At 40.9% G+C, this 26982-nt stretch overlaps 2 protein-coding genes across 2 annotated transcripts; both read left to right on the top strand.

Moving 5' to 3' along the window:
* Positions 1-9266: 9266 nt before the first annotated feature.
* On the top strand, positions 9267-10202 carry LOC141134838 (olfactory receptor 11L1-like). Its single transcript, XM_073624272.1, has one exon. The coding sequence runs from the start codon at positions 9267-9269 to the stop codon at positions 10200-10202; it is 936 nt and encodes a 311-aa protein (XP_073480373.1).
* A 15602-nt stretch (positions 10203-25804) lies between these two features.
* On the top strand, positions 25805-26761 carry LOC141134280 (olfactory receptor 11L1-like). Its single transcript, XM_073623857.1, has one exon. It carries the CDS (start codon positions 25820-25822, stop codon positions 26759-26761), a length of 942 nt encoding a protein of 313 aa, XP_073479958.1. The 5' UTR covers positions 25805-25819.
* Positions 26762-26982: the final 221 nt, after the last annotated feature.

Raw genomic sequence — 26982 nt, 5'->3', positions numbered from 1 at the left:
TACACTGCAGAGTGCATAAGCATCATGGGAAATGTAGTTCCAAAACATCTGGGGTGCCAAGGTTTGCCATCACTGCCCTAGTAGAATTGTGGTTCCATTTTTTTTTTTTTTTAAGAATGTTTGTTTGATTTTCTGATCATTAGTGGAGTAAAATCTTAGTTTGTCATCAAGTATACTAATGTGAATTTTTGAAACAAATGTTCATTAAAGAAAATCTACTAGTGTATAGTCAACTTTAGTAACTTTAGGCAAAGTCACTGGACTGGATCTCAGGGATAGATTAGAATAAAACAAATAGAATTTTTAAAAAAAGTGCAGTGTTTCTAAAATTTGGTGCTATTTATTGTGATTTATCTGGAACATATTCATGCAGACTTGTAAAATGACTTAAAGATAATTTTTAGGGTATATGCAAAGACAAAATGTTTTTGGTTTTGAATAAAGTAAGGAAAGGTTATACATCACTTGCAGGGTATTTGTTGCTGCCTGTGCCTTGCTGGGAAGGTTACCCTATAGTCACCATCCTGGAGATGCAACAGAATATTAGAGGACGTGTCTCCAAAGTAAATGAGAATTGTCACAGGAACAGTTGTCTTCATCGGAAGATTTTTCCTTACCTCTTGATCTGATGACAGCTCAAAATTTTTGGATTTTCTCATTGATTAATGGCTTGGTTACAATGGTCAGTAGAACAAATAAAGGGGTAAACCTCACAGACAATAAAAAAAACCCTAATAATCATATACCAGAAAAACCCACTCTCCCTATAACAAACCATCCAACAAAATTGAATAGCTCTAATGTACCTGCCAAAAAGATCCAACCCACCCTCAGTGTTTTTTAGTCAAGTGAATAAATATATTCATGAGCTACTAAATAAACCTAAAAATCCCACCTACAAATGTGTTTAAAATTCAATAATGTTACAAAATAAATGTGTAATACAGAGTATAGTCCCAAATAAGTCCTTTCAAATACACTTTTTCAGTCCCCACAACTTCCTTACCATATTCGCTGTGAATTAGAAAAATGTATGGTCATTGGTCAATAATTTCTGGTGAGCTGCCATACATTTTTCTAATTCACGGCTCTTATGATAAAGAAGTTGTGGGGACTATGAGAGTGTATTGGAAAGGATTTAATTTGAACTACACAGTATTCTGGGCACAAACATTTTTATTGAAAGTTTTAAGGATAAGTTACACGTGTAATATTATTTATAAGCAAAAACATGCAGATCACGAATTGAACAAGTTATAAGGATAAGGAAATGAAAATACATTAAATAAAAGGAAAGATATAAAAGGTCAATCAAGGACAATCAAGTGTAAAGATCAAGGTAACACTCTCATCAAAACACTCATCAAAACCAACTCATCCAAACCTCGTCAACTCTTTTCTACCCTTAATTCCTTCCTTCACCCCCCACTGCCCCCACTCGCCAACTTGCTTACCGCTCAACAGATTGCCAACCACTTCAATAGCAAACACAATTCACAAGGAGATATCCAGCATTCAAATTCCTCCCCTACCCAACATATCAGGTCCAACACCACACTCAATACTTTCCTTCTTTTGCCCAGTTACCACAGAAGAAGTTGATAAACTCCTCTCCATGGCCCACCTCACTATATGTCCCCTGGACCCTGTCCCCTCTCAATTACTGCGACCACCTTCCCACTCTATCCTCAACTCCCTAACCCACATCTTCAACCTCTCCCTCTCCTCCGGCACCTTTCCTTCCCCGCTCAAACATGCACCGGTTCCCCACATACTCAAAAAACCCTCACTAGACCCCACCTGTTTGAATAACTTAAGACCTATCTCCCTTCTCCCGTTTGCCTCCAAGCTCATCGAACGCCTTGTTCATGACCAAATGAGCCGCTACCTCACGGACAACAACCTTCTCGACCCCCTACAGTCTGGCTTCCGCCTACAACATTCTACTGAAACTGTAAAAATATAAAAGTATATCAGCGCACGTATGTCACAAAATAAAAATGTAAATAAAAAATGAAGCAGCTGAACACCAGGGTAAACGATCAAATCCCTCTAGACAAATAATAATAAAAGGTGCAGCGCTAACTCAATGGGTGACCATACAGAGAAATATATAATATATAATAAACCGGAAGCAAAAAGAAATGTCCAACAGTAAATGTCCCAAAAAGACTGACATAAATCCACCAGAGGTGTGATGATAACAGCAGACAATGATGTGTGATACTGGAACCCTTCACCATAGATCGAATGGCCTCTCACCTGGTCCTAAAGATAATCAGGCAATGATACAAGATCGGCAGACAAGGAGATCTACATGACAAAGGACTCCTCCGGATGATCAGATGGCAGGTGGGTATCATAAGCATGTAATCACAAAAGGGACAGACATAGTGCTCTCCGTATTCAAATGTTTATTGTAAAACGAATAAAATCAGACTTACATATCAGGCACTTCACAAGTGCCAGGAAACGAACATGGACACACAGTGTGTGAGCGGTGGAGCATGCGCAGTAGCAGCGGATGACGTCACGACGTCACGTTCTAGACGCGTTGCGTCCCAGTGGGCGGGGACTTCCTCAGCAGATGTCGTGACTACGTGGGCACCCGCGCTATAAGGAGGTAAGTTGTCATGGCAACACCAAAGACAACTAAGATGACGTGTACCGGAAATGGGCAGACTCCGGAAGTGTCTCCACATACATCATTCCGAGCCTATGTAGCCCAATTAAGTATAGAGAAGGCTCAAAAATACATATGAAATAGTAAAAGTATATAAAACAATCTGGTGTCAGCACAAGACATACCCGAAAGTGAAGTCTTGAAAGAGCAGTATCAGAGCACCATAATGTCTAAAATAAAAATGCAAAAAAATGCATGATAACTGTCATCCGCGGCCACCGACTGCTCCCCATCATAATATAATAAAAACATTATTACCATCATGGTACTAATTGTTACATGATATGGTAAAATAAGGACATTATTACCGTCACAATACTTTCTCATTACACAGACAATAAGAAAAGGGAAAAAAGAAAAACTAAAAAACTAAAAAACTTTATCGATCAGATAAAAAACAGTTGGTATCGAATTCTACATTTAACCCATCGGGGTGCATGACCCCTGTCTCATAGATCCAGTGGGATTCTCTTTTACTAAGCTGCCGGATGAAGTTACCCCCTCTCCAGTGCTTAGTAACCCTTTCAATGCCCCAAAATTTTAAATACTTAGGGTTTTGTTGGTGGGAGATCTTGAAATGTCTAGACACGCTATGGGTCTTGAGACCTTTCTTGATGTTATTAACGTGTTCAGCCAGCCTGACATGTAAGGGTCTTGACGTTCTTCCAACATACTGTAGACCACAGCTACACTCCAGCATGTAGACCACCCCAATAGTGTCACATGTAATGAGCTGTTTAATCTCATACTCTCTGTTAGTAACCGAGGCCAAGAATTTTTTCCTCTTTTTGATATTACCCTTAGAATGTTTACAGGGGACACATCTACCACAGGCATAAAAGCCTCCCAAAAAGGAAAAAAGCTTATCTGAGGTAGGTACTGGGGGGTCAAGAACACTGGGTGCCAAGCGATCCCTAAGCGTAGGGGCTTTTTTGTATATAAACTGAGGTCTATCAGGTAGTATGGGGCCTAAGACTCTGTCTTGTTTCAAAATAGCCCAATTTTTTTGAATAATTTTCTCAAATTTCCGGTGTTGAATATTGTAATCCAACACCATTTTGAAATTGTGGCTATCATTAGCAAGGGGCTTAGAGGAATTGGCAATCAGTTCATTCCTCTCTAATAACATGATTTTAGATACCTCTTCATCTAATAAGGCCCTATTGTACCCCTTCTGTTCGAATCTCGAGGTGAGGACCTCAGACTGGCTGACAAAATCCTCCACAGTAGTACAATTCCGACGCAATCTTATATATTGCCCCCTGGGGATGTTACACAGCCAAGAACTGTGATGGCAACTCCCCAGGGGAATATAAGAATTACGGTCGGTGGGCTTAAAATAGTTAGTAAGAGAGAATTTATTTTGCAAGATACTAATAGATAAATCCAAAAACACCACTTTTTCAGAGCTGATGGTCCATGTGAGAGATATGTTTCTGGAGTTGTTATTTAATGATTGAATGAACTCATCCAACCTGGATCTCTCGCCATTCCAGATCAAGATGAGATCATCAATAAATCTCCTGTAGCACAACAGCTCAGGGGGGCGATGGAGAAAGACAGCTTCATCCTCCCAGTGGGCCATAAAGATATTAGCCACACTGGGAGCAAAGCGGGCCCCCATGGCAACACCCCTGGTCTGCAGATAATATTCTCTGTTATACCAGAAATAGTTCCTCTTGAGGCAGAAATCCAGGCAACTCAAGAGGAACTCCTGGTGACCACCAGAAAGGGAAGACGAAGCTAATGCCCATTCAACTGAAGTCATTGCATCCTCATGGCCAATGATAGTATACAGTGAACTTACGTCCGCTGTTACCAAGAATGTGGAAGGCGAGCAGTTTAAAGTATCAAGAATTTGAATAATATGTTTTGTGTCCTTCAAAAATGCTGGAGTTTGCATGACCAAGGGCTGCAAAAAAAAGTCGATATATTGTCCTAATCTTGCGGATACAGAATCGATCCCATTAACAATGGGTCGTCCCGGGGGGTTAACCGTGTCCTTATGGATTTTAGGTAAGAAATATATGATGGGTGTTCGACAAAATAAAGGATCCAAGTATAAAGCCTCTTTTTTATTCAGGATTTTACGGTCTTTACCGTCCTCAACAATGCTATGTAGCTCGTCCTTAAAAGATAACATGGGATCTTTATTAAGAACATGGTAAGTGTCACGGTCTGATAAAAGGCGGGACATTTCATTTTGGTAATATTCTTTACTAAGGATAACCAGCCCACCTCCCTTATCCGCCGGACGGATCACAATGTCCTTTCGTTCAGTTAAGGATTTAATTCCCCGTTTGATGAACAAAGGGTCAGAAACTTTTTTAATATGTAATTTCTCCAAATCTTTGGAGACCATATTTTTAAAAACATCTAAATGTTTATTGTCTGAGATCTGAGGGTTAAATGTAGATCTGTTACGTAAAGTGGAGTAATTTTGTCCAGAGGGCCTGGGCCCTTGAGAGGGATGGGACAAAAAATATTTTTTCATATTCAATGTTCTAATGTATTTTTGAATACTCACATATGCACTAAATTTGTTGAGATTTTTTATGGGTGCGAATTTTAAGCCACGATCAAGGACCTTAACTTCATCGTCACTAAGGACAGCATGACTAAGATTGTAAATCCCTAAACCTGATGTGGCCTGGATTTTTTGTATTCGCTTCCCCCCTCTGCTTCCTCTCTTTGTTTTCGCTTTAGGGGGGGATTGGGATTCGATGGTGTGTGTGGTGCCCGGTGTCGCCAAGGTTCCTCTTGGGCAACCGGATACTGAGATGGGGGGTATCTCGGTGCCCCCCGTTGTCCTAAAAAATCATCATTATTGTAACGGTAATTATATTCTGTGAGTGGTGCATACCTATTCTGTGTAGTGATAGATTTTTCATACACAGGATAAGGACTATCTCTAAAATGACCCTCTCTTCTATCATTTGGATAGCTGTTCCTATAAGGAGGGGGGTTAGGGGGGGGTGGATCTCTCAGATTCTGTGATTGTTGAGTGTATGGCCTGGAGCTTCCTCCTCTCCCTCTCCCTCTTCCCTTTGTGTTTTTCCCTCTTTTGTTATTAACTTTCCTGAAGACATTTTGATTATGGTAAGGTTGGGGTTCAATAGGGTAGGGGAGGTCATATTCATAAACCGGATTCACTCTAGAAGTACTGGAAGGAGCAGTTTCAGCACTCAATTGAGAGGTTTGAGAATTAGGGGCAGTTTCCTCTACTATGGGAGTGTTTTGCCATTTAAAAATTACCCCTCCATTGAAATCATCAAAGTCCCTGATGAATTTTTTCTTTTTCTTATTCTGCGTCTCTAGATCCCATTTTGCAAGTTTATTTTTGAGTTCACCTGATAATCTCAAAAACTCTTCGCTATCCTTAGATGCTTCAATAATTTGAGTAATCTCCCCAATTTGGGAATCTAGAGCCAGCATTCTTTTCCTTTTACGTATTAGGAGAAATTCCAATAATTCAAAGCCTCTTTTGATAAAAAAATCGCTCCATTCTGACATGGACTGTACGTCCGTGAGACCATCGTTAGGGGGTAAATCCCACCTTAACCGTCTCGGAATCAGTCTGGCGGTCAAATATTGCTCAAAAGAGGTGATGTCCCACCATGTTTTAATTTTTTTCTCATAAATATAACCCAATTTCCTAAATGATTGGGGGAGATCATTGCGGGACTCAAATGTTGGATTCCTAGAAAATACTTCATTAATCTTGATATCTCTTTGATCAAAATACCTAAAAACATCCATACTGCAGCTAGATATGTGAACGTTGTAAATTAGCAAAAATATAAAAGTATATCAGCGCACGTATGTCACAAAATAAAAATGTAAATAAAAAATGAAGCAGCTGAACACCAGGGTAAACGATCAAATCCCTCTAGACAAATAATAATAAAAGGTGCAGCGCTAACTCAATGGGTGACCATACAGAGAAATATATAATATATAATAAACCGGAAGCAAAAAGAAATGTCCAACAGTAAATGTCCCAAAAAGACTGACATAAATCCACCAGAGGTGTGATGATAACAGCAGACAATGATGTGTGATACTGGAACCCTTCACCATAGATCGAATGGCCTCTCACCTGGTCCTAAAGATAATCAGGCAATGATACAAGATCGGCAGACAAGGAGATCTACATGACAAAGGACTCCTCCGGATGATCAGATGGCAGGTGGGTATCATAAGCATGTAATCACAAAAGGGACAGACATAGTGCTCTACTGAAACTGCCCTACTAAAACTCACCAATGACCTAATAACTGCCAAAACCAATGGCCACTACTCCATACTCATACTTTTAGACCTCTCTGCTGCCTTTGACACAGTTGAACACCTGCTGCTCCTCAGCAAATTACACTCCCTTGGCCTCTGTGATTCTGCATTATCCTGGTTCTCCTCCTACCTATCTCAGCGCACTTTCAGTGTCACTTACAACTCCTCCGCTCCCCTTCCTCTTTTTGTTGGGGTACCCCAAGGCTCCGTCCTTGGGCCTCTCCTTTTCTCACTCTATACCTCTTCCCTGGGGCAGTTGATAACCTCCCATGGCTTCCAATACCACCTCTATGCCGATGACACACAGATCTATCTCTTCACTCCTCAACTCACCCCCTCTATCTCCTCACGGATCTCAAACTTGCTGAATGACATATCGGTATGGATGTCACACCACTTCCTCAAACTTAATCTTTCTAAAACTGAGCTTGTTATATTTCCTCCTTCACGGTCCCCCTCCTGTGACTTCACCAATAATATCAACAACACAACCATTGGTCCCTCCACACATGCCAGGGTCCTGGGTGTAATCCTTGACTCGGACCTCTCCTTCAGCCCCCATATCCAATCACTGGCTAAATCCTGCTGCCTTAACCTCCGCAACATCTCCAAAATTCGACCCTTCCTGACTAATGACACCACAAAGAAACGTATTCACTCCTTGATTATTTCCCGTCTCAACTACTGCAACTCTCTCCTTAATGGCCTACCCTTAAGCAGGCTATCCCCCCTTCAGTCTATTATGAATGCTGCTGCTAGACTAATACACCTCACTAATCGATCTGTGACTGCTGCTCCTCTCTGCCAATCCCTTCACTGGCTTCCCCTACTCCACCGTGTAAAATTCAAACTGCTAACCATAACATACAAGGCCATTCACAACATCGCCCCCATCTACATCACCAACCTCATCTGCAGATATCACCCAAATCGTCCCCTCCGCTCCTCCCAGGACCTCCTGCTCTCTAGCTCCCTTGTTACCTCCTCCCATGCTCGCCTTCAGGACTTCTCCAGAGCCTCTCCCATCCTCTGGAACTCCCTGCCCCGGTATATCCGATCAGCCCCTACCCTGTCCACCTTTAGGAGATCCCTGAAAACTCATTTATTCAGGGAAGCTTATCCCCCATCAAATCATTCTTTGCAGCTATTACCTTTTGTACCACCACCCCCTCCCTTTAGAATGTAAGCTCTACGAGCAGGGCCCTCCTGTACCTTTTGTATTGAACTGTACTGTAATTGTGTTGTCCCCCTTATACATTGTAAAGCGATGCGTAAACTGTTGGCGCTATATAAATCTCGTATAATAATAATAATAATCAAGGTAAAGTAATTAAATACCACATATGTAATAATTGTATATGATACAAATAAAAATATAATTATAATCATATAATATAAAGAATATACAGTATTCTGTTTTACACATTCATTTCACTACTGGGTTGTAACTCCATTGAATCTTATACACATTTGTAGGTGTGATTTTAGGTTTATTTACCAGTGCTGGAATGTACTTCTTCACTAGTAATAAAAAGCTGATAAATGTTCTTGCCCTTCCCTACTTCTCTAAAAAAATATGAATGCCTTTACTTAAATTTTTAAAATTAGAAGTAATATATATATTTACTAACCAGTAAAAGTATCAGTAATTGCAACAAATTAAATTACAGTTAAAACATTTTTTCTTAAAGTAAGATTTTTTTTTTCTTTTGTTTGCCCACCCAAGGCCAAAGATGCAGTGCAACAATTACAGCCATGTGACACAAATATTTCTTTTGGGTTATCAGAATCTTCACCGTCTTACCATCAATTTTTTTCTCATACTGCTAATCATCTACTGCATAACACTATGTGGGAACCTACAGATCAAATTATTCATGAGCTACTAAATAAAGCTAAAAATCACACCTACGAATGTATATAAAATCCAATAATGTTACATAGTGAAATAAATGTGTAAATCAGAGTATAGTCCAAAATAAGTCTTTTTACATTTATACACATTTGTAGGTGGGGTTTTTGGTTTATTTACTAGTGCTGGAATGTACTTATTCACTAGTAATAAAAACCTGACAAATGTTATTGCCTTTCCCTATCTATCTAAAAAAAAAAAAAAAAGTAGTGAATTCCTTTTACATAAACTTTAATTTAAAAAATTTGAATCTAAAAAGATTTTTTTATTTTACTAATCAGTTAAAGTATCAGTAATTGCAACAAATTAAATTACAGTTAAAACATTTTTTTTATAGTAATTTTTTTTGTTTTTCTTTTGTTTTCCCACCCAAGGCCAAAGATGCAGTGCAATAATTACAGCCGTGTGACAGAGCTATTTCTTTTGGGTATTCAGAATCTTCACAGTCGTACCATCATTTTCTTTCTCATACTGCTAATAATCTACTGCATAACACTATGTGGGAACCTGCAGATCATCTTATTGGTGTCATCCAGCAAGAACCTCCAAAAGCCAATGTACTTCTTCCTTGCTCAGTTAGCCTTTTCAGACATCTTACTAAGCAACTCTATTGTACCCAATATGCTCCGTGTTGTTCTCCATGGAGGAGCCACCATAACATTTGAAAGCTGTCTTACTCAATTTTATTTTTTCACAGCCTCTGAAGCCTTAGAGTGCCTCCTACTTACGGTGATGTCCTACGACCGATATCAGGCCATCTGTAACCCATTACATTATACATCTGTTATAAACCTTGAATTTTGTCTAAAAACAGTTATTTTGTTTTGGTTATTTATTTTTCTAATTATACTGATGATTTCATTATCAATAAGCCAGTTACAATTCTCTGGTTTAAATATCATTGACCATTTCTTCTGTAACTTTGCTCCTCTTCTTGAACTGTCTTGTTCAAACACACTTGTAGTTGAGCTAGAAAGCATGGTGCTGGCGTTCCCTCTGGTTATTTGCCCTTTTGCTGTCATCACAGTTTCTTATATTTATATTGTTTTTACCATCCTAAAAATTCCATCCGTTACTGGGAGGCAGAAGACTTTCTCGACCTGTAGTTCACATTTGGCTGTAGTGTCCTTATATTATGGGTCACTAATCAGCATCTATTTATTTCCAAACCAAGAAAATATAAAGAAGGTTTTTTCCCTGTTCTATACTGTAATAACACCTCTGCTTAATCCTATAATATACAGCCTAAGGAATAATGATATAAAACAGGCTCTTGCAAAAAATTTTGATTTGCTTAAAGCTAAAATATTGGATTAACCTCCCCTTTTCCCCCAAATAATTGCTGAGTTAAAAACCCAAGCTAAAAGCCCCACTTACTTTTTTAAATGTGTGGACATGTGATACACTGGATTTCGAGTCTTCTTGCTTCTTCACTGCAGATGAGGAGGGGGCGTCTTTAGGTGTCTATGTCACTGCCTTAGAGATATGGACACTTCCCATTGGCTTTCATGTGGTGGTGTCTTCTCAGGCCCTAGAAATTATAACATCATGGTGGTGCTGGCAAGGGACATGGATGGTGGTCTAAAGCTGGCCTTACACCAGTAGAATTTGTTTTGAAAATGTTAATTTTAGGATTATTTGTTTGATTTTCTAAATATTTAGTAGAGGTAATGGTTAGTTGGATCAAGCCTATGTTTATTTTTCACCGCAGTGATGAGCACATTTGAAGGAGCGGGATGGAAAATTTTTCATGAACAAACAGTGAATGTGTATTTCATTTCAACACCCAAAATCCCTGAAACTGCTGCTGGGTGTCATTATTTTGGATATGACGTTAGAACCCTCAGAAGCAGTCACTGAAGCAAAACTTACCAGTATCCCCATTTGCTCTTCCCCTGGCAGCTACAGTGGGGAGAACAAGTATTTGATACAATGCCGATTTTGCAGGTTTTCCTACTTACAAAGCATGTAGAGTTCTGTAATTTGTATCATAGGTACTCTCCAACTGCGAGAGACAAAATCTGAAACAAAAATCCAGGAAATCATATTGTATGATTTTTAAATAATTAATTAGCATTTTATTGCATGACATAAGTATTGGATACATCAGAAGAGCACAACTGTAGCAGGGATTTTGGCCCACTTCTCCATACAGACCTTTTCCAGATCCTTCAGGTTTTGGGGCTGTCGCTGGGCAATACAGACTTTCAGCTCCCTCCAAAGATTTTCTATTGGGTTCAGGTCTGGAGACTGGCTAGGCCACTCCAGGACCTTAAGATGCTTCTTACGGAGCTACTCCTTAGTTGCCCTGGCTGTGTGTTTCAGGTCATTATCATGCTGGAAGACCCAGCCACAACCCATCTTCAATGCTCTTACTGAGGGAGGGAGGTTGTTGGCCAAGATCTCGCAATACATGGCCCCATCCATTCTCCCCTCAATATGGTGCAGTCATCCTGTCCCCAAACGCCACTTTTTCTCACGGAAGGCGATTCCGGCTCTCTACCGGCATGTGGAAGGCAATGTCTTGACCTCGCTGGACAGGGTGGTCAGCGGTAAGGTGCTTATTACCGCTGACTCATGGTCCAGCAGACATGGACAGGGATGTTACCTAAGTTTCACGGTGCAATGGGTGACTCTGCTGGCAGCTGGGAAGGATGCAGGACAAGGTGCAGTAGTGTTGGAGGTTGTTCCGCCACCATGCCTCCAAAATGATACCACTGGTGATTCTGACACACCTCTCTCCTCCACTCCAGCGGTGCTCCGTAGGTGTTCAAGGGGCTACAGGGCAGGTTCAGAGGTGGTTGACGCCACGCCAGCTTAAGCCAGGAATGGTGGTTTGCGACAATGGCACCAACCTCCTCTCCACCCTCTGACAGGGACAACTGACCCATGTGCCCTGTTTGGCTCACATCCTTAACTTGGTGGTGCAGCGGTTCTTTGGCAGGTACCAGGGCTTACAGGATGTCCTGAGGCAGGCCAGGAAAGTCTGTGTGCATTTTCGCCAGTTGTATAAAGCCAGTGCTTGGCTGGCTGACCTCCAAAAGGAATTTAACCTGCCCAAGAACCGCCTAATCTGTGACATGCCCACCAGGTGAAACCCAACATTGGCCATGCTGCAGCGGCTGCACATGCAGCAGAGGGCCATCAATGAGTACCTGTGCGACTATGGCACCAGGAAAGAGTCAGGGGAGCTTGTTTTTTTTCCCCACACCAGTGGGCCATGATCAGGGATGCATGCACTGTCCTGTCACCATTTGAGGAGGCCACGAGGATGGTGAGCAGTGACAGTGCATGCATCAATGACACTGTCCCCTTGTCCACCTGTTGGAGCACACGCTACGTGGAATAATGAACAGGGCACTTGAGGCAGAACAGAGGCAGGAAGAGGAGGACTTACTTAGCTTTCAAGGCCCCCTTTATCCAGATAGTGTTCCTGCATGCCGGCCGATCACACAGGAAGAGGACGAGGAGGAGGAGGAGGAGGATTGTGTCAGCATGGAGCTGGAGCCTGGCACTCATCATCAGCAGCAGTCTTTAAGGGATCATTTACAGTCCCAAGAAACCCATGGACTTGTACGTGGCTGGGAGGAGGTGGCTGCGGATCATGTCATCCTTAATGACCCAGAGGACTCTGGACCGAATGCCTCAGCAAACCTATGCTGCATGGCCTCCCTGATCCTGCAAAGCCTGTGGAAGGATCCTCGTATTCATGGTATCAAGGAGAGGGATCGTTACTGGCTGGCAACCCTCCTTGATCCATGTTACAAAGGTAAGGTTGCGGACCTTATCTTGTCATCGCAGAGGGAGCAGAGGTTGAAACATCTTCGGGAGGCCTTGCAGAAAGGTCTGTGCAACGCGTTCCCAGAGACTGGGATGTTACAAACTCCTGTTCCTGGACAACGTGTTGCTGAGGCTTTGGTTAGTCAAAGAAGGAGCGGTGGAGAAGGTGGCCGTCTGACTGATGCGTTCAGACAATTTTTTAGTCTGCAGCCCCAAGGTATGATCGGTTCCAGCAACCATCGCCAGCGTCTGTTTTACATGATGCAGGAATACCTAGGGGCAAGATCTGACTTGGACACCTTTCCCACCGAAAATCCTCTGGGTTACTGGGTCTTGAGGATGGATCAGTGGCCAGAGCTTGCACAGTATGCAATTGAGCTACTGGCCTGTCCTGCATCCAGTGTTCTTTTGGAACGCACATTCAGTGCTGCTGGAGGCTTTGTAACCAATCATAGGGTGCGCCTGTCCACCGACTCGGTCGATAGACTGACCTTCATAAAAATGAATCAGTCTTGGATCACCAAGCACCTGATGCTGATGTGACCGAATAATTTTTTTTGAAATGTCAGATTCCTTCAAGACTCCCTATGCTGATGCTGAGTGACTATCCTGTTATGCTGAGTGACTATCCTCTTCCTCCTCAATGATCATGTTGATAGCTTGTAAGAATATTTTTGGTTCTGGGCGCTGCCACCAGTGGCTAAGGCCCAATTTTTCTGCCTCTGTTTAACAGGGGCATGTAATTACAATTTTTTATGCAATACTTTGCCTCAAGGCTCATTCCTGCGCTCCAACTAGAGTATTTGTGAGGGGTAGCAGTGTTGTGGCACCAGTGCCTAAGGCCCAATTTTTCTGCCCCTGTTCAACAGGGACATATAATTACAATTCTTGATCTAATATTTCACAGCAGGGCCCATTTCTGCGCCCACCAAGAGTAACTGTGAGGACTTACAGTGTTGTGGCACCAGCACCACAACCACCACCACCAAAGGCCCAATTTTTCTGCCCCTGTTCAACAGGTGCATGTAGTTACAATTCTTGATCTAATATTTCACAGCAGGGCCCGTTCCAGTGCTCACAGAGTAACTGTGAGGACTTACAGTGTTGTGGCACCAGCACCACCATCACCAAAGGCCCAATTTTTCTGACCCTGTTCAACAGGGGCATGTAATTAAAATTCTTGATCTAATATTTCACAGCAGGGCCCTGTAAGGGCTTACAGTGTTGTGGCAACACCAACACCTAAGGCCCCAATTTCTGCAGAGTATATAGGGCAGGCCCCTACTTTCAAACATCCAACTTACAAACGACTCCTACTTGCAAACGGAAGGAGACCTGTAATGCCCCGTACACACGGTCGCATTTTCCGATGGAAAATGTGTGATAGGACCTTGTTGTCGGAAATTCCGACCATGTGTAGGCTCCATCACACATTTTCCATCAGATTTTCCGACACACAAAATTTGAGAGCAGGCTATAAAATTTTCCAACAACAAAATCCGACGGAATTTTCGATCGTGTGTACACAAATCCAACGCACAAAGTGCCACGCATGCTCAGAATAAATAAAGAGATGAAAGCTATTGGCTACTGCCCCGTTTATAGTCCCGACGTACGTGTTTTACGTCACCGCGTTCAGAATGATCGGATTTTCCGACAACTTTGTGTGACCGTGTGTATGCAAGACAAGTTTGAGCCAACATCCGTCGGAAAAAATCCTAGGATTTTGTTGTCGGAATGTCCGATCAATGTCCGAAAAACGTTGCTCCTTTCCACTGATGCTTTATCACCAATCCTTGTTTCACTAAAAAACCCCACATTTTCAAAAAACATCTGTCATTGGGACAGAAAGTGAGGTGTAATCTTCTCAAGAGGGGCACAGACAGCAAAGCAAATGTCACAGGGGTGATAACCCTTCCCTATGTTTTCCAAAAAGCTTAAAATAGATTTTTTGGCTATAGCTAAACACTTTAAAAATGTACCAGTTCAAAATTACAAACAGATTCTACTTAACAACAAACCTAAAGTCCCTGTCTTGTTTGCACCGACTGTATACTGAGGGCCCACACCTTTCCTTTTTTTAATTTCGGTGCAGGGTTCCCCTTAATATCCATACAAGACCCAAAGGGCCTGGTAATGGACATTGGGGTCTAACCCATGCCATTTATCTCACTGATTTTCATCCATATTGCCAGAACCCGACATTACATTAAAGCCGTAAGCAGGTTTAAATGACTTTTATTCCTTTAAAAATGTAATTTTGTGCAGGGACTGTTCTAAGCACTGGAAACACGCACCACTTTACAGGCATACTATAGACACCCCACAGATATGATATTTAAAGGAATATTTCATTTTTTTTCACTTTAAGCATCATTAAAATCACTGCTCCCGAAAAAACGGTTGTTTTTAAAACTTTATTTTGCATTGGTACTTGTCCCCTGGGGCAGGACCCGGGTCCCCAAACCCTTTTTTAGGACAATACCATGCAAATTAGCTTTTAAAATTAGCACTTTTGATTTTGAATGTTCGAGTCCCATAGACTTCAATGGGGTTCTAACGTTCGTGTGCAGTTTCGGTCCGTTCGCAGGTTCTGGTGCGAACAGAACCAGGGGGTGTTCAGCTCATCCCTAGTCAAGATATGCAGGCCAGGTTTTGACACAAGCCAATTATATTTTACATAACAAAAGGAGGGTTGATGACTCGTTGCTATGTAATATCGCGCAAGGCCACATTGGTATTTGGGGAACAGATTGTTTATCTAATTAGGCATTTCAAATGGGAACTTGTTGTTGAATAAGGCAGAGACTGACCAGACCAGGTATATTCTACATAACAAAAGGACAGTTATTGACTATGTGCTAGGTAATTTTAATAAAAGACCACCTATGGCCTTGAGGGCCAATCTAATTAAACAGTGCAAATTTGCAAAGGAATGCAGAATGTAGGTGGTCTGGTCAGACTTGGAAGGAATCGTAAACACAATGAATGCAAGATATTTGAACATCAAAAGGGGTCGTAAGTAGTTATTGATTATGTTAAATTATTATTATTATTATTATACAGGATTTATATAGCGCCGACAGTTTACGCAGCGCTTTACAACATTAGGGCAGACAATACAAGTACAATACAATTCAATACAGGAGGAATCAGAGGGCCCTGCTCGTTAGAGCTTACAATCTAGGAGGGAGGGTCAAGTTATACAAAAGGGTAATAGCTGTGGGGGATGAGCTAATGGAGAAAATAGTGCAGTTATTAGATGGAGGCAGGATAGGCTTCTCTGAAGAGGAATGTTTTCAGGGATCGCCTAAAAGTGGATACATTTGGAGACAGTCTGACAGATTGGGGTAGGGAATTCCAGAGGATGGGCGAGGCTCGGGAGAAGTCCCGGAGGCGGATATGGGAGGAGGTGATGAGGGAGCTAGAGAGCAGGAGGTCTTGGGAGGAACGGAGATGGCGATTAGGTTGGTATTTTGAGACTAGGTTAGTGATGTAGCTGGGGGCAGAGTTGTGGATAGCTTTGTAACTTATTGTTAGTATTTTGAATTTAATTCGTTGGGCGAGTGGCAGCCAATGGAGGGATTGGCAGAGAGGGGTAGCAGACACTGAGCGGTTTGTAAGGTGGATAAGTCTGGCAGCAGCATTCATGATGGACTGCAGGGGGGATAGTCTGTTTAAAGGTAAGCCAATGAGGAGTGAGTTGCAGTAGTCAAGGCGAGAGATAACCAGGGATTGAATCAGGAGCTTTGTGGTTTCATTGGTTAGAAAGGGACGTAGTTTAGAGATGCTGCGGAGGTTGAGGCGGCAAGCTTTGGAAAGTGATTGGATGTGGGGCTGAAAGGAGAGTTCAGAATCCAGGATAACACCTAGCACCCTGACATGTGGGGACGGGTGGATGGTTGTGCCATTGCTCTTGACAGAGAAGTCAAGGAAAGAGGCACTTGGGGGAGGAAATATTATAAGCTCAGTTTTGGACAAGTTGAGTTTGAGGAAGTGGTGTGACATCCATACAGATATGTCGGTTAGTAAGTTAGTGATGCGTAAGGAGACTGATGGAGTGAGTTGAGGGGTGGAGAGATAGATTTACGTGTCATCAGCATAGAAATGATATTGAAAGCCATGAGAGCTGACCCAGGGAAGAAGTGTAGATTGAAAATAAAAGAGGTCCAAGAACAGAACCTTGGGGGACCCCGACAGAGAAGGGAAGAGGAGTGGAGGAAGTAGAATTGTAAGTGACACTGAAGGTGCGTTGGGATAGGTAGGATGAGAGCCACTGAAGAGCGCAGTCACGGAGACCGAGGGAGTAAAGTTTTTTGAGGAGTAGGGCGTGGTCAACCATGTCAAAGGCAGCTGAAAGATCCAGAAGTAGAAGTACAGAATAGTGTCCATTGGTTTTTGCAGTTAGTAGGTCATTTGTGAGTTTTAAAAGAGCAGTTTCTGTGGAGTGTTGAGGGCGGAATCCAGAGAGAGTGTAGGATGGGGTCAATGGGGTGACCGTAGCATTTGAGAGGGAATAGGGTCCAGGGGACAGGTGGTTAGGTGGGCGATAGAAAGGAGTTTAGCAACTTTATCTGTAGTAGCAGATTTGAATAGGGGGAGTGTCAGTTGTACCTGTTGACATGGGGTCTTAGCTGGGGGAGATACCCGTAGAATGGAGATTTCATCACGGATTGTATCAATCTTGTTTTTGAAGTGATTAGCAATCTCCTGGGCAGTGAGTGAGTCAGTGGGTGGAGGCGGTGGAGGACAAAGTAGAGAGTTGAAGGTAGAGAAGAGTTTACGGGGATTGGATGAGAAGGTGTTAATAAGAGTTGTAAAATAGGTTTGCTTGGCAGTGTGGAGGAAAGAATAGTATTTTTGGAGGGCAGATTTGTATTGATTGAAGTCTTTGAGAGACTTAGTCTTGTGCCACAGACGCTCAAGAGCACGACTACGTTTTTTGAGACTTTTGGTGTCATCTGTTTGCCAGGGTTGTAGGGGTCGAGGCCGGATTCTGCGTGTAGTGAGGGGAGCGAGCTTGTCCAGGGTGGTGGACAGAGATTTATTGTAGATGGATGTGGCTTGGTTGGGGCAGGACAGGGGAGAGATTTTGTCATAGAGGTGGTCAGTAGCAGAATAGAGGAGAGAGGAGTTGAAGTTGCGAAAGTTTCTACGGGTGATGGTTAGGCGATTGGAGGGAAAGGTGGTGGAAGACAGGGGGAGAGAGAAACTAATAAGATGGTGGTCGGAGAGAGAAAAAGGATTGTTTGAGAAGTTGCATGGAGTGCATAGGTAGGAGAATACAAGGTCAAGGGTATTGCCATCAGAGTGAGTAGAAGCCTGTACCCATTGCTTCAGGTCAAATGAAGAGGTTAGACTAAGAAGTTTAGAAGTAGCAGGAGTGTTTGTATTAGCAGGGATGTTGAAATCACCGAGAAGGATTGTTGGAATATCCGAAGAGAGAAAGTAGGGTAGCCAGGCAGAAAACTCATCAAGGAAAGTTGATAATGGTCCAGGGGGCCGGTAAATCACAACAATTCTTAGGGAAGTAGGAGAGAATAGACGTATACAGTGGGCTTTGAATGATGAGAGGGAAAAAGAGGGAGGAGGGTGAATAACCTGGAAGGTGCTCTGGGGGGATAGGAGGAATCCCACTCCACCTCCCTTGCGTCCATTAGGCCTAGGGGAGTGAGTCCAGTGAAGGCCACCCTGGGAGAGGGAAGCAAGAGAAGGGGTGTCATATTCGTGAAGCCAGGTTTCGGTGAGAGCAAGTAGATTGAAGGAATTAGTGACAAAGAGGTCATGAACAGCAGTGAGTTTGTTGCAGACAGAGCGGGCGTTCCAGAGGGCACAGGAGAGAGGGAGGCTGGCGTTGGGAAGAAGAGGAATGGAGACTAAATTGTGAAAATTGCGACTACTGCCAGAGGATGTAGGGTGATGGTGATGGGTGTGTTGGGTACAGTTAAATAAGGGAGGCCCAGGGTTTGGGGAAATATCTCCAGCGATTAGGAGAAGCAGAAGAGTGAGGGAGGTAATATGAGAATGTGATTTGTATGAGGGGACATGCTTCAGTATCCTGGGGGGTATGTTAGCAAGTGGTCTTAGAGTTAGAAAGAGGTGATGAGTGCAGTAATAGGGGGAGGGGAGAAGTGAGGGTGATATGTACAGATTGTGTGGTGGAGCAGAGGGATGTAGAAAAGAGAGCTTGAGGAGAGAGGCTGCAATTGTGAAGAGGAGGAGAGGTAAAGAGTGCATGTTTCAGAGAAGGAGAGAGAATATGAAAATGAGATCACCTGCAGTCTGCTATGGTTTGCTTTGTGCAAATCGCTGAAGTGCAAGAGCAGAAGTGCCACTTATTTTAAGAACGCCACTTCTTTGGAAGAACCCCTGTATGTGCTCCCCCGTAAAGAAAGCCTTGTTATATACTGTGTTGGGTGTGGATGGAATCTGGCAATTAATCAATTAGGAGGGCATATTAGGAACACAGCAAGCAGGGCATAACTTTCACACCACAATCAAACTGCAAAGGGACTAAAAGGCCAAAATTGTAAAGATAAGGAAACCCATAATTTAGGTAAGACTTAATGGCTAAATAAACATTGAAATAATGTGAGCATGGCTACAGATGTAGTTGAGACAGCGGTGACAAACAGATTACCAAAAATGTATATAAGCGGTCAGTCAATTTTCAGTTTGCAGGACATGGGAATATAAACGCAGATTACCAAAAATGTATATAAGCGGTCAGTCAATTTTCAGTTTGCAGGACATGGGAATATAAACGCAGATTACCAAAAATGTATATAAGCGGTCAGTCAATTTTCAGTTTGCAGGACATGGGAATATAAACGCAGATTACCAAAAATGTATGTAAGCGGTCAGTCAATTTTCAGTTTGCAGGACATGGGAATATAAACACAGATTACCAAAAATGTATATAGGCAGTCAGTCAATTTTCAGTTTGCAGGACATGGGAATATAAACGCAGATTACCAAAAATGTATATAAGCGGTCAGTCAATTTTTAGTTTGCAGGACATGGGAATATAAACGCAGATTACCAAAAATGTATATAAGCGGTCAGTCAATTTTCAGTTTGCAGGACATGGGAATATAAACGCAGATTACCAAAAATGTATGTAAGCGGTCAGTCAATTTTCAGTTTGCAGGACATGGGAATATAAACGCAGATTACCAAAAATGTATATAAGCGTGTCAGTCAATTTTAAGTTTGCAGGACATGGGAATATAAACGCAGATTACCAAAAATGTATGTAAGCGGTCAGTCAATTTTCAGTTTGCAGGACATGGGAATATAAACGCAGATTACCAAAAATGTATGTAAGCGGTCAGTCAATTTTCAGTTTGCAGGACATGGGGATATAAACGCAGATTACCTGTGAAGAGAGAAGAAAATGTTCAGATGGATGGAGCAAGAGCAGAAGTGCCACTTATTTGCCACTTATTTTAAGAACGCCACTTCTTTGGAAGAACCCCTGTATGTGCAGCCCCCTGTAAATAACATTCTTTTGCAAGTTAGGACATTTCCAGAGGTTTTTTTATGACTGCAGCTGTCCACGGATAAGAGGAATTATCTGTCACCCAGAAGGACAACAGCAGATCAAAGGACTAATAAAGCTAACCAATGAGAATTGCTTGTCCTTGTTACCCATTGGGGATGATGCGTATATTAGGGCAGGTTATTTTTGGCTAAAGAGTGACAGGAGGAACTGGGTCCTCTGAAGGTGTCTGAATGTTACATGAAATAGTATCCTGTTATCTACCTTGTCTGCACCACTGTTATCAATAAAAGGGTGATATACCGTGCTAAAGTGAAAGTACCGTATTTATCGGCGTATAACACGCACTTTTTCCCCCTTAAAATCAGGGGAAAATTGTGGGTGCATGTTATACGCCGATTCCCGCTATTTTGTGATCTATGGGAGCGATCGCCACGATCGCCGCCGACATTCACATAGCGTGTAGATTTAAATATGGCGCCGCGGAGTTCGGAGGGACTCGGTGGAGCTGAATGAGCGCCGCCGAGAACACAGTGACTGTGCGGAGCCGAGATACACATAGCCGAGGGTTCTCGGCTCTTCTCGGCGCCGTTCACAGTCACGCCCAGTCCCGCCATTGGAACTGTGCTATGTCCATCATAGGGACTGGGCGTGACTGTGAACGGCACCGAGAAGAGCCAAGAACCCTCGGCTATGTGTATCTCGGCTCCGCCCAGTCACTGTGTTCTCGGCGGCGCTCGTTCAGCTCCGCCGAGTCCCTCCAAACTCTGTGGTGCCATATTTAAAACTACACGCTTTGTGTATGTCGGCGGCGATCTGTCCAAGCCTGTAATGGACACTGGGGGGCAAGGCTGCACTCACCACTGGGGGCAAGGCTGCACTGACCACTAGGGGCAAGGCTGCACTGGGGCAAAGCTGCACTGACAAGGCTGCACTGGGGCAAAGCTGCACTGACAATTCTGCACTGGGGCAAAGCTGCACTGACAGGGCTGCACTGACAAGGCTGCAATGGACACTGGGGCAAAGCTGCACTGACACTGAAAAGGCTGCAATGACACTGACAAGGCTGCAGATGGACACGATAATTGATGGGCATTTAAATGTAAGTTTTTTTTCCTTAAACTTCCCTCCTAAAAGTTTTTCACCTTAAAATTCCCTCCTAAACTTGGGGTGCGTGTTATACGCCGGCGCGTGTTATACGCTGATAAATACGGTAATTATAATGTGAAATGAGGACTGAAGTGATTGACCAAGTGATATAAACCAGGTAACATACATAAACAAAATAAAACCGTACTTGTCTGAGATTATTAACAACTAATACTTAATGTGCTATGACACACTAATGTATATAAAAAAATCATAAAGTGTAAAGTGCAAAAAAAAACAAATAATATTGAAAACACTTCAAAGCCTGTGTATAATGTGAATCATTATAATTGGTGAAAAAAGTCCAAGAATAAAACACAGACATTCCACCACCAAGTGACGTGATGCAGAGCCTTCTGTGGCACCCTACACACAGTGATCGGGAACTCTTAACAGATAGTCGGGACCGCCTATCGCTAGGATGGTCAAACAAACAGGCAGAATAACCTTTGCAGGGTAGCAGAAAACAAGCCACTGGGGCAATCTGATGGTAGATGGATCCTTCAAGGTAATCTCTCACGGCAGGACATCCAAATCATCCAAGAATAGGAGATGAACCATATAAAGGAAAATCTCCAATAGTGTAATACTATTGAGGTGATTTTATTGAGAGGAAAGCCAAACGGCTACTTTACAATGAATAAAATATGAACACATATAGGATAAACTTGTTTGCTGGCAAATAAAAGCAATCACCCGCACTTCCGGGGTCATGTGGGGCGCAATGGCATCCGCCTGACATGTTTTGTCACATGTGACGTCTTACACGGGTGACGTACTGAGCCATCACTATAAATACAGAGCTTGAAGAAACCAAGCCTCCCATTCACACAGTGGCAATATTAAGTTAGTTCTGTACCTCTGTTGGCTGTTCTGAAGTCTAAACAAATGCATCTCTATGGATGAACCGAATTGCTGCAGGAATAAATCAAATTATAATAATCATTATACCACCACTACTATATGACTACACTACCAAAGTAAAAGAGTGGTTACTCAATAGCCAATTATTAAGTTAATATTATTTTTATTTTTTTTGCAAAGAAGTAAAATATTCACTTTACTAGATTCATCTTTTCTCTGTCATTGGTATTTCATTATTTATAAGATAAGGTAAAAGTGATCAGCTAAAAGTAAAGATTCTTGTAAATGTGTGTTAACCCCCTCCTGCCCAGTGGCAGTGTCCATTTAGGTAGGCCATTGGGTGGAATGGACTTCCTGATCACTTGACTACAGATACTCCTCATTTAATGACTTACCTGTTTAACGTTCACTCGGACTTATGACCACCATTCCCCACCCTAACGACACGCTATACATCATTGATTGTACAGTATAGTACAGAATTTTTGTTTGTGTTCTGTATTTATGCAAATTAAAACAACATTATTGAGCTGGAGTTGTGTGTTTAGACCTTTTTTAACAATACAGTACAGTACAGTAGTTAAGAATGCTTAAAGTATTGATTACTTGTGACTCCACGTTTAACAACCAATTTTTTTAACGATCTGGTCGTTGGAACGGAACCTGGTCGTTAAGTGAGGAGTACCTGTACTGTGATTGGCTGTCACGGTGGTCACATGACTGTCACAGTGGTCACATATACATTAAAAAATGATACACCAAGAGCTGTACATGACAGCTCAGTCCCTTTGCTGGGAGAATGCAGTGAGCACACTCCTAGCACAGGAACTGCAGCTGATCATAGAAGTAAATCTGCTGCATGTAGGCCAACCCTCTTTACTGTCACACATATGCACTAAGTGGACAGCAAGAGGTTAATCAGTCAATAGAAGAAAAAGGTGCTACTACCCCAGATTATGTGGAGATCCTCCTGAGCTGTTGAGTGCAGGATATGCAGTCACTCAGCTTCTAACAAAGTAAATGGGTATAAGACAATCCACAACTCCATACATGCTCTTCAATAAGTCCAAATTTATTGTAACTCCATAAAAGATAAATGTGTACAGCAGAAGTTAACGCGTTTCAACCATAATGGCCTTGTACGCAACAGTTATGTACAAAAAAGAGCACAACATGTATAGTGTAAAAAAAAAACTCCTTCACTGATGACAGAGATTTCAAATTAACCTAATGATTGTCAAATTGAAACAATGAAACCAGAGAAAGAGGAGGGATTGTTCTGGAAAAGCAAACCACAAAACAAAAATAATCAAAAGAAATGAATAATACATATATATATATATATGGTTCATGTGTTTAACTTTAAACTTGTGTGAGACTCTGTGTATATATTACTACAGCCTGTGGAGTGACGGAGACCAGGGTGATGGTAAATAAACAGTATATTGTGTTACCATTGTGTTGCTCTGTGTAAATTGGGTCTTGTGTTAATACTACCATACAGTTGTGCCTAGGAGGTTGAGACCAATTTTCTGGGGTTGATAGGCAGAGTGCAGGCCCAATTAATTATCAGCAGCTCCTTCAGGGGTCAGTGCTACATATATATATATATATATATATATATATATATATATATATATATATATATATATATATATATATATATATATATATATATATATATATATATATATATATATATATATATATTTATATATATATATGTATCCCCTTCCTGACGAGCATACACAGATATGCAGCCTCAGCTGCAGCTGCAGGCATCATCCGGGTACCGGTTTTTAGAGCGGGTGATCGGCTTTCCAGGGATAACAACCGATGCCGCTAAAAGCCGCTTGATTGTTATCCCGAAGGAGCGGGAGGGGAAATTTTTTTAAAACACAATTTAATAATATAAAAATAAATAAAATAAATAAGAAAAAAAATTTAAAGCGTCCCCGTTCCCGCGAGCTCGCTCAGCAAAGAAAACGCATACGGAAGTCGCGCCCGCATATGTATACGGTGTTCAAATCACACATGTGAGGTTTCGCCACGATCGTCAGAGTGAGAGCAATAAGTCTAGCACCAGACCTCCTCTGTAACTCTAACCTGGTAACTGTAAAAAAAATTTAAAGCGTCGCCTATGGAGATTTTTAGGTACAGTAGTTTGTCGCCATTCCACGAGTGCGTGCAATTATAAAGCGTGATATGTTTGGTATCTATTTACTTGGTGTAACATCATCTTTCACATTATACCTAAAAATTGGGTTAACTTTACTGTTTCGTTTTTTTAAAAGTCATGAAAGTCTCCCTTTTCCCAAAAATTTGCATTTAAAACACTGCTGCACAAATACCGTTTGACATAAAATGTTGCAACAATCGCCATTTTATTCTCTAGATTCTCTGCTAAAAAAAATATATATATATATAATGTTTGGGGGTTCTAAGTAATTTTCTAGCAAAAAATATGGATTTTAACTTGTAAACACCAAATGTCAGAAATAGGCTTAGGTGTAAAAGAGTTAAATATATATATTTATATATATATAAAGAAGATCACATGATGCAAAGGCATTAGAAAGGTCATCTCACTATGGTAGGTATTGCTAGTTTCCCCCTTACTGTTCAAACTTGGGGACTTTTAATAAAACACAAACGATAAATACTAAAAAAAAAAAAAAAAAAAAAACAGACAAGGGGTTCTTATGGTTTCTCACTCCATATGAGGCTTATAAAAAAATTACTTAACATACACTTTAATAAATGAATGATACATCAGGTACACAGCAAGTGATTTCATAAACTTTTATCTAGCACTAGCACTAAAGCACTAAAAAAAAATCTATTTAATCATCAATAATTTGATGATTGCATTGCTTACTCTGTGGGACAACTATAAATTCTCCTTTGCCTCAGGCAAGCTGCATTTTGGGATTTATTGCAAGGATATATAAAGAGTACAAGTCTGTTGTCAGGCTCTTGTGTACTGCATTCTGCACCACCACGTTGCTGTGAAAATATAATTAATTATACTTTATTTTAATGCCAAAACAGGCAAAGAAAATTGTTCAGTGAGGATCCTTAGCATTGCTTTTGTAAGTATTTTGTAGTGCTTTCTTTGGATTATTTTAAATATAATAATATTTTTTAAATAGTCTGTATATTAGATTAAAGTATATTTAAACCCAATTGCTAAAATTTCATATCATTTGTAATGTGTGATTATTGTGAATTCATAATTTTTAAATATTTCTCAGTATGAAAAATCTCATTCTTTTTTTAATTTGATTTCTTGATAATTTAAACACTTAATTATTTTATGCCTATTTTAGCCCATCTTGAGCAAAGGTGATTGAAGCCTTGATGCCTTGGCCAAATTTATCGGTATCCAGATCACATGATTGGGAATCTGCTTGAATATGTTTTTCAAATAAATCTGTTTATTGTTATTGTTTATTAATAGACACAGAGCTGCATTCAGCTTTAAATATTTTGTTTCTTATATCTTAAACATACAGTTTTGGTAGATTAAATTTACTATAAACACATTGGATAATTTTTATTTAAATTAGAGAATAAAAAATATTTTTGGTAAGAATGTCACCTTACTATTTCTGAATTTTTGTTGGTTTAACCCATTAGCATGTCCTACCTTAACGTTACTGCCGTCACTGAGATATTTCTATTAGGATTTCAGGATTTTTATGATGTCAAAACTTTCTTTTTCTTTATGCTGCTAATCAACTACTGTTTGACACTGTGTGGAAACCTTCTGATTATTCAAGTGGTGTCCTACAACAAGACTCTCCACTCTCCAATGTATTTCTTTATCACTCAACTCTCCATCACTGACATATTATTAAGCACAAGCATCATACCGAACACACTAAATGTTGTGATATATGAAGGATGCACCATGCCTTTTACCGGCTGTCTAGCTCAGTTTTATTTTTACACAGCTGTAGGTATATTAGAGTGTCTTCTCCTGACGGTCATGGCCTTTGATAGATATCAGGCCATCTGTCACCCACTAACGTACAATTCTATTATGACTTTTCCATTTTGTCGAAATTCAATTCTATTGTTTTGGTTGACAGCGTTGATTATAGTGTCAATGTTTGCAATAACCATGAGTCAACTTCAGTTCTGTGGACCAAATGTTATTGACCATTTCTTCTGTGATTTTTATCCAATTTTAGACCTTTCTTGCACTGATACTTTTCTTATTCAAGTAGAAAGTATGGTATTGGTTATACCTATTGTTATCTGCCCAAATATTATAATAACAGTATCCTATGTCTATATTGTCTCTGCAATTCTGAAGATTTCCTCAACTACGGGAAGACAGAAAACCTTCTCTACTTGCAGCTCTCACCTTCTTGTGGTTTTTATTTATTATGTATCACTTATGAATATCTACCTATTTCCTAACAAAGAGTCTGCAAAGAAAGTTTTATCTCTAATGTACACGTTGCTCATACCATTGCTTAATCCTATCATATATAGTCTGAGAAATAATGATATCAAGCAAGCTTTCAGAAAGCTCATATGTAAAAATTATCAAACCATTTTTAAATATGCATAATTTATGATTTTTTAAAACATGTAACTTAGTCTTATTATATCTATTTATTTCATGCAATATATTTGTCTGATATGCTTATTCTTTTCTTCCTTATAGTCCTAACTAACTGTAAAGAAAGTAAATTTCACTTCTTTCTTTACATTTACATTTACAATAAGCTTTTAATCAAAACAATTAAAAAAATACAAAAGAAAAAAGGTTAAAGCCCATCTGAACTTTCA

Source organism: Aquarana catesbeiana, linkage group LG03 (assembly GCF_042186555.1).
Source record: "Aquarana catesbeiana isolate 2022-GZ linkage group LG03, ASM4218655v1, whole genome shotgun sequence".
NCBI lineage: Eukaryota > Metazoa > Chordata > Amphibia > Anura > Ranidae > Aquarana > Aquarana catesbeiana.
This window is presented reverse-complemented; position numbering and strand designations above follow the sequence as displayed.

Coding starts and splice junctions, on each gene's coding strand:
- LOC141134838 (XM_073624272.1), top strand. CDS start 9,267: ATGCAGTGCAATAATTACAGCCGTGTGACAGAGCTATTTCTTTTGGGT.
- LOC141134280 (XM_073623857.1), top strand. CDS start 25,820: ATGTCCTACCTTAACGTTACTGCCGTCACTGAGATATTTCTATTAGGA.